The 16587-nt window shown below is 40.0% G+C and overlaps 1 protein-coding gene across 1 annotated transcript in view; it reads right to left on the reverse strand.

Moving 5' to 3' along the window:
* Nucleotides 1–592: 592 nt before the first annotated feature.
* ttll12 (tubulin tyrosine ligase-like family, member 12) overlaps nucleotides 593–16587 on the reverse strand; it is a 28755-nt gene continuing 12760 nt past the window's right edge. Inside the window, exons 11-14 of the mRNA XM_087787944.1 lie at nucleotides 16136–16217; nucleotides 15997–16065; nucleotides 15611–15749; nucleotides 593–876 (exon numbers count right to left, since the gene is read on the reverse strand). Coding sequence (XP_087644070.1) covers nucleotides 725–876; nucleotides 15611–15749; nucleotides 15997–16065; nucleotides 16136–16217 — 442 coding nt within the window. The 3' untranslated portion in view covers nucleotides 593–724. The remainder of the gene's footprint in view (nucleotides 877–15610; nucleotides 15750–15996; nucleotides 16066–16135; nucleotides 16218–16587) is intronic.

Raw genomic sequence — 16587 nt, forward strand, 5'->3', positions numbered from 1 at the left:
TTCAATTGATTTGTTCTTTCTTGATTCTTTCCAATCGTACATTAAAATAAATCCAAACATTACACTGTTATGATAATGATTAGCAAAATTAATGTTTTGATTTTAATTCTTATCTTGAAGATTATTTCATTTAAGTTTCTTTCTTCATTTTGATTACTTAAAACCCCTTGCCCATAGCTCTATTCACTCACATGTACATTTCCTTACACAGGTTTAAGACATTCCTTTGGTTGCATCTGTCATAAAATACATGCCCCTGCTGGCCAGGTTTACTCCAAGAGTGTGAGACTGAATGGGTCAGTGTAAGTTCATCGCCCATCCGAGCCATAAAACTTCTCAAGCATCCCTTCTGTAGTCATCAGGGGTGAAGGCTGTGAGTTATTTACAAATGCAAATGGACCTGTGTTTGTCTTGACCAAGAGAATGCTGATAAGAATCCTGTTAAGTTGATTTGTTTCTAAAGATGATATTCCAGAGAGCATAGTTCCTTACACATTCTAGCACTGCTTTGTCAGAACAGTTCCCAGTTATAGGAGAACTTCAGTGGTTAAATCATATACTTAAAAATAAAAAATAAAAATAATGACAAACATCTTTTTAAATGTATTTAATTTTTAAAACATAAGAGTATATCCAACAATTTGGTCGAAGGTGGAGTATTTTTGCCTCTACCAGTTTGTATCCACCAATGGATAACTTTGGGAGACAGATGGGATAAGAGCTTTTAAATGATCTGAGTAACAGGACACTCATCCACCTGGTCCAGGAACAGAGTCTGGAACATATGGTTGTAGAAGTCGGGGTGGTAAAGGCACGCCCGTGCACAGTCTGGGCTGAAGTTCAGCTCCAGGATTTGAGGTGTCATGGTCCGCTGGCCTGCAGCAAGAGGAGAACGTGTTGACATACAGGGTAAAATAAATTAAACGGCTGCTTTTTTGAACAAACAAAGGAAAATGTGAAATTTATATTGACTGATTCAGTAGTTCCAGAGACATGTAAAGCACAAAAACATACAATTAAAGCCTTTTAATCGCTAATAACTTTGGTTCTCGTGATATGGATAGTTTCATAAGCCGATTTAATTTACTGCTGATGGAAAAACATTAATTGTAAACTAGTTGTTTTTTTTTATTTAAAAATAGGCAAGTATGTGGCATAGTTTTTAATACAAGGAGCTTGTGTTGACAGAGACCAGATGCTGAATGGATTTTCTGGATTCCACCCAGAGACATCAGTCACTCAGGAAACTCCTTAAATGTTCTACATCTCAGTACAACCTTCTTTCCATTTCATGAAATGCATTTAAAAAGTCATCAGAATCCTTAATTCTTAAAAAGTTGTCAAACTTGTTAAACTTGTTACAAGTTGTTAAACTTGTCAAATTACTATTTGACAAGTTTAAGCTAGTTTGCCGCTTGTATCAATCCTCTATCCCAACAATAACTTCAGACAACACATTGTGTAACAGTAAAACAGTTGTGTAGATAAGAGACGAAAATAGTCTAATAAATCGTGTTTCCTGATTCAACCTTCTGAGAAAGCCACATTTCAAAGACCTTGTTTCCCCTCATTTGAATAAAACAAACAATCTCATGAGGTTTCGACACCTGAAGACAACAGGTGGGATGACTGGGTAGTTTTACAACATGGGCAGACGTTTGTACCATGCTTCAACTTATTCATGGCCATGCCCCATGGAGTAAATTTGGGCAACAGGTAAATATGGGTTGAAAAAAAAACAATTGTCACCCCCCCCTTTGAGAAATATAAACAGATGGACTGATAGAATGTGTAGTGATGCAAGAACCAATTTGCTGACCAAGACCTCCTTGAATAAGACTCATTGATATGTCCCTATGTATAAACAAGTGTAGATGTCCATGTGTGTATGTATGTTTATGGATCTTTGTGTAAGAAGTTCTGGATAACCTAATGAAAGGAATAAAAAAAACATCAGAAATAATTGTATAAACCTGTAATAATCTCAAGTCACATCTGAGACTCAGAAAGACTGCGAAACACCAGACCTTGTTAAAAGGACCCATTTCTCTAGTACCGCCCCCATTGCTCACAGGAATGAAATCTTTTCTTTTGCTTATTACATTTTGACATAAAAAAATATATATATACTTTTTTAGACATTTTGACATAACATGTTACAACAGTAGGCAACATCAGCCTCATCTTGTAGCTCATCTCAACCTTGTTGATACACATTATGTTACATGCAAACGGACACAGGTACAGAACATCTTATGTTATACTCCCATGTCTGTCTTGTGTCTCTGACCTTTTTCAAGAATCATGTACCATTTTGTACCGGTCAATAGTTTAATTTACTAGTAGACACTTAGTGTTGTAGATGGTTTGATAACCTCTTCTAACACATTCCATTGTTTAACAACTGCGACCGATAAGGAAAAGGATTTTAAAGTAGTCCGTACAATCCTTTGCCTATAGTACACATTTCCTCTAAGATTGTGTCTCTCCTCTCTGTCATGAAATCGTTTTTACACATTGTTACCAGCCTTGTACATCAACTGTGCAGTGCGATAGTTTATTAAATCATATAACTTACGGATGTTGGATTTGAGGAACAGATCAGTGTGTTCCCTGTAGTTGGCATGTTGTAAGATTCTCAGAGCTCTTTCTTGGACTACTACCAAGGGATTTTTGGTGCATTTGTATGTTTGTCCCCACACCTCAGCACAGTATACTAGGTGTGGAAAGACTAGTGCGTGATACAACATGTGTGGTGCTTTTCGATTCATTAATTTCCGTGACTTCCATAATATGGAGACGCTTCTGGCCAACAAAGTGTCTAATTTGTGGTTTCCAACTTAACATGTCATCTATAATAACTCATCTATAATGACCCCTTCAATATTCACTCTATTTACTTGAATGTTGACACTTTTGTTGCAGCCTTTTTTCCAGTATATATAATTTATTTGTTTGATTCAATTTTCTGCCAATAGATTGCTATAGTATTCTTTCTTGGGCTCATTTAGGACACTGTATAGTTTGTTTCTGTACCGTTTGTATCTCATTTCTGACTGGACCGAGTGTTTTTATCAATGTTTTTGTCAGCCATGGTTTCCCATCCTTATTCTGATTTGGGTGTCTTTTTTCACAGGACAGTGTATGACATACCGTGTTGTAAAAGTTTGTAGAAAGGAATCAACATCATCAGCATCATTCACATCTGTTTCGTTGTAAATATTGTTCCAGTTCTGCTTCAGTAGTTCATTGTTTAGAGTATTTATTCCTTTTTCAGTCCTGACCCTAATGTATGCGTTTTGCGTATGTGGTTAGGCAAAAACCCTGGTGTGAACGCAATGACGCACAAGTTCAGCCACAGGCTTCAGCGCAGCCAGATATGTCAAGCGTGTATGAACCCTAGAGGTTTTAGCCGGTTGAACCCCGCTAATTATGCAGAGACTTTTCAAGCAGTTACGATAGTCTTAGTATGAACGGGGTGTTTATCTGCTTATGGACATTTAGTAGGGCTCTATGTAAGATCTTTCCCTAATTCTATCAATTACCAAACGTGCCATAAATTCATCATTTTCTCCCTTTAGATCCCTGAAATTATCATCCATCATCCCAATTCTTTAATAAATCTACAAAACGTTCGACAATGTACGCATATTATTTTTGGTGTGGTAATTATCAATTTATGAGCCTCTTTTTCAGTAAAGAACATCATTCATGCTAAGGTAGTGTGAGTCCAGTACTGAAGTGGTTTCTGTCAAGTGTTCTGAAGACACAAGAAATGGATAAACATGCAGATGTAAGGATATGACCACTTTCTGATGGAGGATCCTGAGAGTACATCCATCAGTCTCCAGGTGTGGCAAGACTTAACTGGGGCTGATCCTCACCATGATCAGTCCTCCCAACTATTGTTCTGCATGAATATGGTCAACTCTCTGCCTGAGTCTGTCAAGGAGGTTAACCTTAAGGGTAAACCTAATGATGAGTGGGTTACTTACATAATTCATTTTTTGAGAATCCACAATAAGGAGGAAGCTAGAAAAATAACTCTTATTTTGACAGCCAGATGCAGTTAGCCAAGTCCCAACTTAAAAACATGGGAGCGACTACTCTAAAAAGAAAAAGATGGCTCAGACTTCTGTTCCTGGCTCTGCCCCTGATAACGCTTTTGAGGGCCCTAACATTGCCCCACAGTGACCATCAGCTGGAGTGCGTGGGCGTGGCAGGGGAAGAGGACGAGTGTATAGAGACAAACGAGACATGCCAGTCAACAAAGGCTGCTTCAATTGTGGTGCTCTCGATCACTTGGTGAATGATTGTCCTTACTTTGTACCAGCCCAATTGTTAGCATCTCTGGGACACCACAGGTCCTCCATTCCAGCAAATTTCTCCCTAGTACTATACTAGAACTATCTGGGACCAAGTTTACCTATTCACTATTGATTTCTTCTCAATGTCCAGTTGGCCTGCTGGGAAGAGACTTTTTTTAATCTCTCATTGGCACATCTTTGGCTGTCACACCCTCTGGAAGTTTGGTCCAGTGACACCTACAATTGCAGCAATTATCCTGAGCTGTACAAACAAGAACTCCACGTTGCCCAACTCTCCACCAAGAATGAACTTCTGCCTGCTCCAGAGAAGGAGGCATCTGTACTGGTTCAATGTGATTGGACCAGCTGATGGTTTCTCTGATCTTGAAAAGACTTTTGAGACTTTGGAAAAAGTGGATTATAGCGCTTCATTCATATTAACCACCTGTGGACCCGCCACACTGCACTATGAACTATGTCTGGGATGATGATGACCCTGTTTATGACGACAAATGGCACGATATGGTTGTAATTATAGACTTGACTCTTGTCAGTGTTATTTTTGTGGGTCCGGATGGTGTGGCTGCTGAAGTTGAACCAACAACTGAACAAGGTGTTCTCTATGCTCTCTCTGACACTTCTGTCCCTCGTGTTGCTCTTGCTGTGGTTGCTGGTGGAGAAGCTAGGGCCCTTGGACACATGATTAAGAAATGCAAAGTTGTTTGCGATTTGACGAAAAAGCAGACAAATCTAGTCTGTTAGAGACATGATATCTTCCTGAGTCTAAGATGTAACAGTAAACAGTTAATCCCTGAATACCATATTCTCATTGCTCCACTCAGAGCTATGATGAAAGCAGCCATAAGAACAGTAAACAGACAGTTGTATGGTCAACCGATGCAGAACTTTATTTTAACGGATTAAAAGTGACTCTGTCTAGAGCTGCTGACTTGTCACCTCCAGACTATACTCAACCATTCCATCTTGATGCGAGTGAAATTGGTGATATTGTTCTTTGGGAATTAGACTTGAATAGTGAAACTAGTAAAAATAGAAACTGAAATAGAGTGAGTGAAGGTCAAAGAAAAAAGAATAGATTAAGAGATATTTCTGTTGTGGGTAGATAAATAAATAGGTCTGACTGACACCTGATCAAATTAACTATTACATTCATAAAACACATTTGAACACAACACCATCTACTGTTGAAAGAACACTCTCAAACATATCTTACAAACAACAAACTGAGCTCAGAGATTTAAAAAAAGTGTCACTGCCTCAACCTGCTCCCTGTGTGTGTGTGAGAATTAAAGAATTCCCTGAACCCGCCTGTGTTTCTCTCTCTCCATGAAGTCAAAACATACTGATAATTTGAACTCTCTGCTAACTTCAAGGTTTATTCAAATAAAACACATGACAAACTTTAACAGACATGCACAGACCTACAAAGTTTGGAATACACAACTCATGACGCATACACAATATCCTTATCACCACCTGAATAGATTCATAACTGACCTTCTCATAACTTATGATCGTTCTTATCCTGTTAGAGGTGAAGTTGAGAAGCCTTTCAGTGAGGGAGAAATAAGAAGCCACTGTCCACTGCAGACTTTTAAATATATGAAATGATCTCCTTGTTAGAAGGTGAACAAGAAACATGAGCCAACATGTGTAAAGATAAAAACTTGACTAGCTGACTTTTAAATTTATGAATGAAGAAATGTAGTTTTAGGAAACTACTCTTTAGACATGTGGTGAAATAGTTAAGATGTGTAAATTACCAAACACAAGAAATCATGATTCGAGATAAATCCAACTTCCCTCAAACTAATAAGACTTTACTTAATGCTAAAAGAAGGTACATATTGGTAATATATTTAAAAGGACAATCAAATGGGCTCGAAATTGTCTAAACATTAGAGAAGTTCTAAAGAACAGAAAATATCTTATGATTAAGACATATTTTGAGAATTCATCATTTTAAGAACAATGTTTTTATAAATAAACTAAAATAGAATACTAGAGTGAAACTTGGAATTAAAATTAAAATTGATTAACTGAAAAAGTTAAATAAGAAATATGTCTCTAGAGCTGCTTATAATGTTATAAGGCAACTATAAACATTTTATGAACAGAATAAAACAGGGGGAAAAATGACTGAAAAATGCAAGACCCATCAGAAAGAAAAAAGATGAAATAAAGAAAATAAGAACTAGAGCAAGAGATTGATAGAAAATAAACAAGTTGAGTTCTAAATAGACTGAACATATGGACTTGCAGTGTAAAGTGTAATATATTGAGGGAATTGAATTATATAAGCATTGGAAAATACTAGTCTTCATCCACATGACAAGTGATTTGAAGTCTTAAAACAACGTAAAATAAATACCAATTTGAAATACTAGAGTTTAACAGTTATTGGAGGAAAACTTCAATATAAAGATGAAAAATGGGTTAATAATGGAAAATAAGGTTCTCACCATGTTAATGGAGTTTTATATCCAACAAAAGACAAGAAAATTAAATAAAACAATGAATCATTAGAATTATAATCAGAAAAATATTTCATAGAGTAGACTTTTAATTATATATATTATATTGTATGTTATACATAAAGTAATTCTTAGTAAGTCTTTTATTCATTGGTTAAACTAAGGTCCAGAAATCCGACAACAGAAATGCTAACAATAAAAACATAATTAAGTAAATAAACGGCTGCCGAAATTGTTGATCAGTCACTTTTTTCTATTGGTATTATCCATTTACTTCAGCAATAGACTTTCAAACCAAGTCTAAGAGGACTCATAATGATTCAACTGAGCTTAGAATATCTTTGTAGCTGATAATGTCATATAATTGATGTCAAATTTAAGAGAGTCAATACCAAGAGTATTATGATTAATTAAATGATTTGAAGATATATTGGAATATAAAGTTTGTCAAGAAAACATTTTTTAAATACAAATAAATGTGGTTGTTTTATTTGTTCCTCTGGGGGGAGGGGGGGGTTTAGCTGGATAATAAGTGTGTTACATGTTTGGTGATTCTTGTTGCACGGTTCTGCCGATCAACACTGCTGAAGGGGTCTCTGTCCAGATTACATTCAATTAGTTCAAATTGTTGGTGTAGAAAACAGCTGGTGAATAAGGTACAACTAATCCTGTGTTTGACCATCTCTCTTACTTATGTAGTAAACAGGAAGGGGTTTAATTTGTCTACATGAGTAAATTATGAATCTCAAGTATGATTTAAAGATGTATTGTTTCTGTTTTGTCCAGAGAAATATTAAACTAATTCTTGTGTCTGTCCTTCTTTTATCATCACCACGTATCCGAGACTGGAGAGGGGCCGGTTCCTCGGAACAGAAACCCCCACACAGACCAGGGTAACATGGCTTGGGTTGGCGGTGAACCCTATCAACATTCTGAAATTATAAACCTTAATTCACGAGGCTAATATCACTACAGTAGTCATAATGTATTTGGGAAGCAGGGGGTAGGACTTAAAGTGTTGTAGGTTACTCAAGTCCAAGTTACGGAAACAGGTTAGGAGAAACAGTATTAGGAATGTTTGAGGTTGTTGTCTTCAACCCCAGGAAGGAAACAGGCGGCAGGCAGTTGGACATGTGAGAGTAAAGGTTTAGGTTGGTTCTGAAATCAGTATTAACCATTTTTTTTAGACACTGCATGCTAAGAAGGTCTACTCTCTGTAAGTGCTTTCATCCCCCACTTCTTCACACATCCATTTTCCCAGGCATTGTTTACTTGACGATGGCAGTGGAGAAGGTGTGAATTGTGAATGCATGTATATCAGGATGACTGGCTGCCACAGAATTCTCCACACATTTTTCACACTACACAGAATGACTCCCACACATTCATCCTTTGACTTTAAGAAAGTACTCCTAATCTCTACTTGTTACCTGTATAAAACACCTGTCCACAGAATCAATCTATCAGACACCAACCTCTCCATCATGTGCAAGACCAAAGAGCCGTCTAGGGATATCAGGGACCAGAGTTTAGACATGCAGAAGGCTGGAATAGGCTACAAGACCATTAGCATGAAGCTGGGTGAGAAGGAGACATCCGTTGGTGTGATTATGGATGAACCGTCAATCTCCCTCTGTCTGGGGCTGCTCAATAAGGCACATGTCCAGGCCCGTCTGAAATTTGCCCATGAACATCTGATGATCATGATTAAGAGAATGATAAGGTTAGATGGCAGAGGAATTCTGACCTTTCTGCCAAGCATGGAGCTGGAACCATTCTGTTTTAGGGGTGTTTCTCTGCTAAGGAACTTCACTGCATCAAGGGAAAGATGGATGTGGCTTTGTATCGTTAAATTCTGGGTGACAACCTCCTTCTCTAAGCCAGGACATGTGGATGGGTCTTCCAGCATGTAAATGGCCCAAAACACACAACCAAGACAACAAAGGAGTGGCTCAAAAAGGAGCACATTAAGGTCATGGAGTGGTCTAGCCAGGGTCTGTGCCTTAATCCTATAGAAAATCTGTGGAGGGAGCTCCGAGTGTCAAAGCACCAGCCTCATAACCTTAAGGATTTGGAGAGGATCTGCAAAGAGGACTGGTCCAGAATTCCTGCTCAGATGTGTGCAAACCTGATAATCATCAACAAAAAACATCTGACCTCTAAACTTGCCAATAAAGGTTTCTCTACCAAGAACCAACTAATGTGTTGGTCGTGGATCAAATACTTATTTCACTCAAGCCAAAGACAGAGCGGCTCTCTGGACCTCGACGCTCCTCATCCCCCGGGTCAAACTGGTCCTAGAGAGTTGTCCCCTGAGGCTCTTCTGGATAAAGTTCTCTTGCGGAGCATTGATTTCAGCCGAAGTCAAGATTCTTCTCAGCTCAAAGCCCAGATCTCGCCCTGGTCCCGACCTGAGAGCTCTCGACCACTGCCTGGAGACGAGAGGGTCCCTCCTGCCGTGCCCCTCCACGACCACCATTCGACCACAAGCCAAACATCCTCCCTTATTATACATATGGACCGTTATTTAAGACAGCAAAAGTTCAGGGCAGCAAATCTGGTATGATTTAAATTTTGATTCATTGATTTTGATTGAAACTTTAATAACTAGGTCGTGCCCTCGCAGCCATAATGACTGTCGAGTGTTATTCTTTGTATTGTTTTTTTTTAACTGACATTTAAGCATGCTTTAACGCTTCAATTCATTTTCTCAGATTTATTAAAACTCTTTCATTGACTTACCCTGCATACACTAGTTAAAACCATAGAGTAACTCAGGGTGTTATTATAGTGGAGGGGTTAACACATACATACACAAGTTCACCTTGGGTTGTAATTCATTAGGGTATGATCTAATGATTTCTTTAAAAATGACTTAGTTCTTCTTATAGCAAACAGGTCCCGCATGACCCAGTCATTTACCAAGTGCACTTAACTCAGAGGAGGGCAGTCATAACGTAAAAGTAGGATTACTCTAGGCCGGGACTGAGGTCACTGGAAGAAGGGACAAACATACTATTCACGGCTGTTAGATACCGTCTCCTCACCCCGCCAGCAGGTGGCTGGTTCCGACAGTTTATTAAAACCAAAGTAATCTCTGTTGAGAAAATATGTTGACAAAGCAGCAACAGAGTTTCGATGGCCACCTAGCAACCGAAAGACATGTCTGCAGCGGATCAAGAAAGTAGGGACCTACCTACATAACATACAGATCAACCTACAGGGTGTTCTGACCCACCTTCAGGTTGCAATGTCCTGACCCACCTAGAGGAGGCTCAGGCACACCTGCAGGATGCTTGTTAAGCAGTGAAGGACCCAATCATTGACCAGGGAGGAAGCAGGCTGATTTATGCAGGGAATTTCAACACTTCAAACTCAGCTTTCAACAAGACAACATTAAAATAAGAGATTCAATTTTACTTGATAGTTTACATAATTGAACTGTTATTCTATTTATATACACTAAACTTTGTTTTATCATGTATTTTCTTCTGAGTTAAAAAGACTTGGAGACAAAGTTTTTAGTGCAGCAGCTTCTTCAGCTCATGGGTTGTCAGCCAATAACAGCAAGATTATGAATTATTTTGATCTCTCGCATGTTAACGCATTATTGCAGAATATAACATAGTGTAGTTCAAGTCCAAACAAAGGAAAGACCTGGAAATATACTTGCACCTTGTTTACTTAACAGACCAAACTTGATCCATTTATAGATCGCATTGACAAACTTTCTTTTGTTTAGTTTATCTATGCTTTCAGGGGGGTGATGCAAAAACTAAAAGAAGTAAAATCAGGACCAGTCCAGTTTACTGTCCAGCCACACACCGAGGTACTTATAGTTGTCAACTATCTCCACCTCGTCGCCTCTGATGGACACCGGACGTGGCTTTGTCCTGGACCTTCCGAAGTCCAAGATTTACATGGTCATTAAATCCTTATGAAAAAATCCCAATTTATGTGTCTTGCAGGAGCCAAGCTGGCCACTTCCTACAAAATGTGACATTTACTGTATTTGATCACTATCAAATAAGCTTAACCACTTGGAACACATGAAAGAAAGAAAGTAAGTAAGTAAGTAAGTAATATTTATTTATATAGCGCTTTTCGAGACCAGGGTCACAAAGCGCTTTAACAATCAAAACAATACTCAAAACAGTACATACTTCAAAGATCAAGACAACACCGAGAACAACACAGGAGTTCGAGAAATTCAAGGAAAAGCCTGAACAAATAGAAACGTCTTAAGATGTTTCTTAAAGGAGTCAGTAGACTCCATCAAGCGCAAAGAGAGAGGAAGATTGTTCCAAAGCTTAGGAGCAACAGCCTGAAAAGATTTCTCTCCTCTTGTCCTGAGCCGTGTGCGTGGAACCATAAGTAGATTCTGATCCACAGACCTCAGAGACCGAGCTGGGGTGTAAGGCTGGATCAGATCAGTGATGTAAGGAGGAGCCTGACCATGAATAGCTCTGAAAGTAAGAACCAGAATTTTAAAGTTGATCCTGAAAGAAACTGGAAGCCAGTGAAGAGTTTTAAGGATCGGAGAAATGTGAGTTCTCCTACTTGAGCGGGTCAGAATTCTCGCTGCAGAGTTCTGAATCAACTGCAGACGAGACACATCCTTCTTGTTAAGACATGAAAACAAACTGTTACAATAGTCCAGACGAGAAGAAACAAACGCATGGATTACAAGCTCCAGATCATGTTGTGACAACATTTTCCTAAGTTTAGAGATTTTTCTCAGTTGAAGGAAACAGTTTCTGGTCAGTTTTCTGCAGTGTTGAACAAGAGACATGTCTTTATCAAATACAACACCCAGGTTTCTCAGGCTCAGTTTGACAGACTGACCTAAGTCACCCAAGTACTGACTCAACCCTGGAATCTTATCATCAGGAGCAATCACCAGAGTTTCAGTTTTGTCCACATTAAGCTGTAAAGTGTTTTCACTCAGCCATTGTTTGATTTCTAGCAAACAATTGACTAAGCTGTTCAGCCTTTGGGGCTCAGTTGGGTCAAAAGAGCAGTAGAGCTGGATGTCATCAGCAAAAATGTGATAAGAAACATCTGGAAATCTCTGAATGATTTTACCAAGGGGAATCAAGTACAGCAAAAACAATAAAGGACCCAGAACAGAACCTTGAGGGACTCCACACAACAGATCTGCCGATTCAGACCTCATTTGATTGGCAGATACACTAAAACTGCGCCCAGAAAGGTAAGATGAGAACCATTCTAACACAGACCCAGACAGTCCCACTTCATCCCTTAGTCTTCTCAGCAGGATCTGGTGATCAACTGTGTCAAAGGCTGACGACAGATCCAAGAGAACCAGAACAGTGAATTTACCAGAGTCAGCCGACATCATGATGTCACTGGACACTTTCAATAAAGCTGTCTCCGTAGAGTGATGTTTACGGAAGCCAGACTGAAACTTCTCATGGATGTCGCTCTGATCCAGGAACAAAGACAGCTGCTCGGACACCACCTTCTCCAAGATCTTGGACAAGAAAGGGAGCTTAGAAATAGGCCTGAAATTACTGAGGTCAGTTGGGTCTAAGCCTGGTTTTTTGAGCAGAGGCTCCACAATGGCATGTTTAAATGCATTGGGAAAAACCCCTGTGGAAAGGGAGAGGTTCACCATATTGGTAACCCAGGGGCCAATTACATCAAATACTTTGATAAAAAGCCTACAAGGAAGGACGTCATCTGAGCAAGAGGAGGGTTTCATCTTGTTCACTAGTGCTGAAATATCACCCAAAGATACAGCAGTGAAGGATGACCAAGAGGAGGAGATGGGCTCAGAGACAGTAGGGGTTCCCAACAAAGGGGGAGAGATTTTCTCTTTGATCAATTTAATTTTGTCAATGAAAAATCTCAACAATGCATTGCTGTCAGCTTCACAGAAGACCGGCGTGATTTGAGGAGCAGGAGACACGAGAGAATTAATCGTGTCAAACAAAACTTTGGGGTTTTTCCTATTTGCTGCTACCAGTTTTCTGATGTAATCAGATCTAGCAGTTTCTACCATCTCATTGTAAGAAGTCAACAGATCCCTGAGGTGAAGTCTGTGCACCTCAAGTTTAGTAGACTTCCAGAGACGCTCAGTCTTTCGACAAAGTCTCTTCAGACTCAGGAGATCTTCATTTGTCCAAGGGCACCGTTTTTTCTGAATTTTCAAGTTCGATTTAACAGGTGCCACTTGATCCAGTATTTCAACACAATGATCAGTGTAACAGTGAATCAAACTGTCCACGTCTGTGCAGTCATCAAAGGAAAGACGGTCAAACATAGCAGAAAAACTGTCTGCAGTATCGGCTGAGATGACACGCCTCTGAGACCTAACTTTCAAAGGCTTAGGTTCAGGGATGAAGTCCAGGTTGAACAAGACAAGAGAATGATCACTCAGATGGACATCATGTACAGATACATTAGAAATGTTCAGGCCAAGAGTAAAAACTAAGTCTAAAATGTGGCCTTTTTGATGAGTGGGTTCAGAAACATGTTGCTCAAAATTAAAGGCTTCAGTTAAAGTTAAAATTTCTTTAGCAGAACAAGATGTGACGTCATCAACATGAAGATTAAAGTCTCCAAGAATAAGAACAGATTCCATCTGAATAATGGAAGATAAGAAGTCACTAAAGTCTTTCAAGAACACCGCCGCAGGACCAGGCGGACGGTAGATTGACACACAATAGAAAGGTCTTGTAGAACCAACCAAGATCATCTGAGACTCAAAAAAAGTGAATTCCTGTGTCTGAATCACTTTGCAAGAACAACTCTCCCTAAAAACAGTAGCAAGACCTCCTCCACGACCAGAGAGGCGAGGCTTCCCCAGGACAGCGCTCCCTACTGGACAGAGTTCGTTCAGATGAATAAACTCTTCCTCTCTCTGCCAAGTCTCAGAAAGACATAATAAATCCAAATTAACTCTTGTGAAAAGATCATTAAGAATAAAGGATTTATTAGTAATGGAGCGAACATTAAGAAGTCCCACATTCAGCACCGATGACGTCACTGACGACGCCGCGTCACTGACAGGCGTGCAGAGCGGGATCTTTTGAAGCGAACAGCGGTCACGTGGGTACCAGCTGTCACTGAAGTTCAACTCGGTTGTAAAAGTCGAATTAAAGAGAGGAAATGAAAAAATCTTACCACCTTTCGTTGAGGTCTGGACAGACGGCAGCGCTGATGTGTCGTCACACACAGTGAGAGGGATGTCGATCAAACATCGATGACGTTCGATGACGTCAGAGTTGTTCCGAGCGATCGCAACTGCACGTCTCATCCTGACCTGTACTCCAGCCCGACTCGATCCCTTGTGGAAATCGCCCGGTACTCGAGAGATCAAACGATATTCCACAGAGTCCGAGTCGATGAGAAGCGGAGCCGGAAACATGTTCACCGGACGTTGGTAACTGTCGCGAGTGAAGTCCTCCATCGACTCTCTGATGTTGAGAAGAGCATCACGATCATAGATCCGAGATGCTTGAGACATATCTTAAGTGATATGAGCATAATATCCGGACAAGTAGTCGTTAAAATGACTGTTTTTGGCAATTATTGCAGGAGCTTACGTTTCAAGCAGCCGATCAAAGGCTCACCGGAAGCGGAAGTGAGAAGTAAAGAAAGTAAAGTAGAGTAAAGAACAAAGTAGAAGTCGTTTTACCTTTTTGACTGTAATATAAAGTAAAGGAGATATTTGACAAAAGAAGAGGTTTCCAAGACTGTACTGAACATTTAGCTGGGTCACTCTGACCTAGAATAACAAGGAGATGTTTTTGCCAGAAAGAACAGTTACACAAGACTCAAAGGAAAGGAGCGAGCCAAGACATCCATTTTTTGTATAGTCTTCTACAACAACATCTGGGTCTGACGTGAATTAAGACTTCATTTCATTTTCATGAGTCTGCACTGCTGATGATGTTTGGGATGTTGCTTGGACTGACGATGATGTTCGTGCAAAAGATGATGTTTGGGATGAATCTGAATCTAAAATGGAGAACCAACTCATCCCGTTGATCCTGCAATTAATGAGTAAAATACATGTGCGGGTCTTAATCATTAAAGGGGATATTCTTTAATTAATTCATACAAATGTGCTATACGTGCTATGCTTATATAACTGCAGTGCTATGCAACATTCTGTTTTCTGGAAAACTACTGAGGTGAAAAAACACACGAACATTGCGACTCAGCCCCGAAACTGCACCGAAGGATCCGAGGTCAACGAGAGGAACCTGTTTCACAACCATTGGCATGTCAGTTGATAACGGCACCCTGGTAACCGTCAGAACAGGAACATAACAATTAGACTTGGGGCTTGCCACCGAGAGACACCGATGGACCCACCCGTAAGGGGGAGCAACGGCGAAGGAAGGATCCAAGTGCTCCAACCAGGCCGCGTATCGCTAAACAACGCCCGCCTGCATCTTTGACTTTGACCAATGTAAATCACAAGATTCTCGTACAAAACGAGTCTGCGCACTCTGCTTAGGTATCCTTTTTGGAACATCAGCTCACCTGAGAGGTTGTTCCGCTTAGGTCCGTGCACGTTGGACTGCTGGCATATATCTGCTCTTACGCTTGAAATAAAGCATTTTGTTTTTAACCTTTTAAAATTCTCCGACTGCCTGATTTCCAAATTCACAACACAATCTCTGTCTCTGTGGGTGCATTCTTCCACAACACAAAGGTGGCCTGGGCTGGCCAGGTGAGACATGTAGAAATTTTAGATTTCAAGGAATCTATGACAACTATGATGATTGTCCAGCAACATTATCTGTCACAAAAATGTCCAGAGCAAATTCTTACCATTCTCCCCGGTACTCCATTTCAGCATCAAGTCGACGGCGTATATCGCTCGAGATGATGGGTACGCACAGATGCCGTACGGAGCAGGTCGTGAGGAAGCTGCCTGGAAAAGCTGGCCAAGAGCTTTGAACACTTCTGCCTAAAATAGGAAGAGAGTTTGTATGTAGAACATTATTTAGCAGTGGCAGCATGAGGGTTCCCAAGGCAAGGTGAAGATGACTGAGACCAGTTATGGGTTGGAAAGAAGGGTGAACACCGTATTGAGATTGAGATTGATTTCCACTGTATGTGAAGCACTCTCTGGTTCACAAGTATGAGTTTGACAGGCGAAATGGTGCAGCATCTACACATCCTTATTAAACTAAAGCTCCTAGCAGGTGACCTACTTCCACTTCCTTCCATGGGTACTGTGGGTACTGCTGCTCAAACATGGGGATGAAATCATTGTAGTGAACCTGAAGACAGAACATCAAAAGAGTTTAAGAGAAGCTCATCGAAATCCAGGAGTAAGACTTGACCACTCACCTGCTTGAGCTCCACTCCCTCAGCGTAATTCATGACGGTGAAATGCTTTTGGTAGTCGTCCAGGTGATCAAGGGAGAAGGGTCTGTGGAGGGGAAGCAACATGAGCCACATCCTGTCAAGGACTAAGGCAACTGAAAAGTGTTTATGTTGAAACATTAATAAATTAATTCAACTTCAACTGCTGATTCCGTTCTTGGACGAAGAATACACAACAATCCTTCTTATTTTCCTTTGAAAGTTAGTGTCTCAGCAGTATTCGTTTGTCTTGAGGTGGGGGTTGTGTTCAACAACGTGTTTATTACATATACAGGGAGTCTCTATATGCAGATATAGTTAAGAAATGTGGAACTTTCTGTAATGTTGAAGTCCCTTCTTTATCAATATTGACAGATGATTTGCTATTTTTGATATAAATAAACACATTGACTGGCCGTAACATTGTGTTTTTATTT

Source organism: Callionymus lyra, chromosome 3 (genome assembly GCF_982586985.1).
Source record: "Callionymus lyra chromosome 3, fCalLyr1.hap1.1, whole genome shotgun sequence".
In the NCBI taxonomy this organism is placed as follows: Eukaryota; Metazoa; Chordata; class Actinopteri; order Syngnathiformes; family Callionymidae; genus Callionymus; species Callionymus lyra.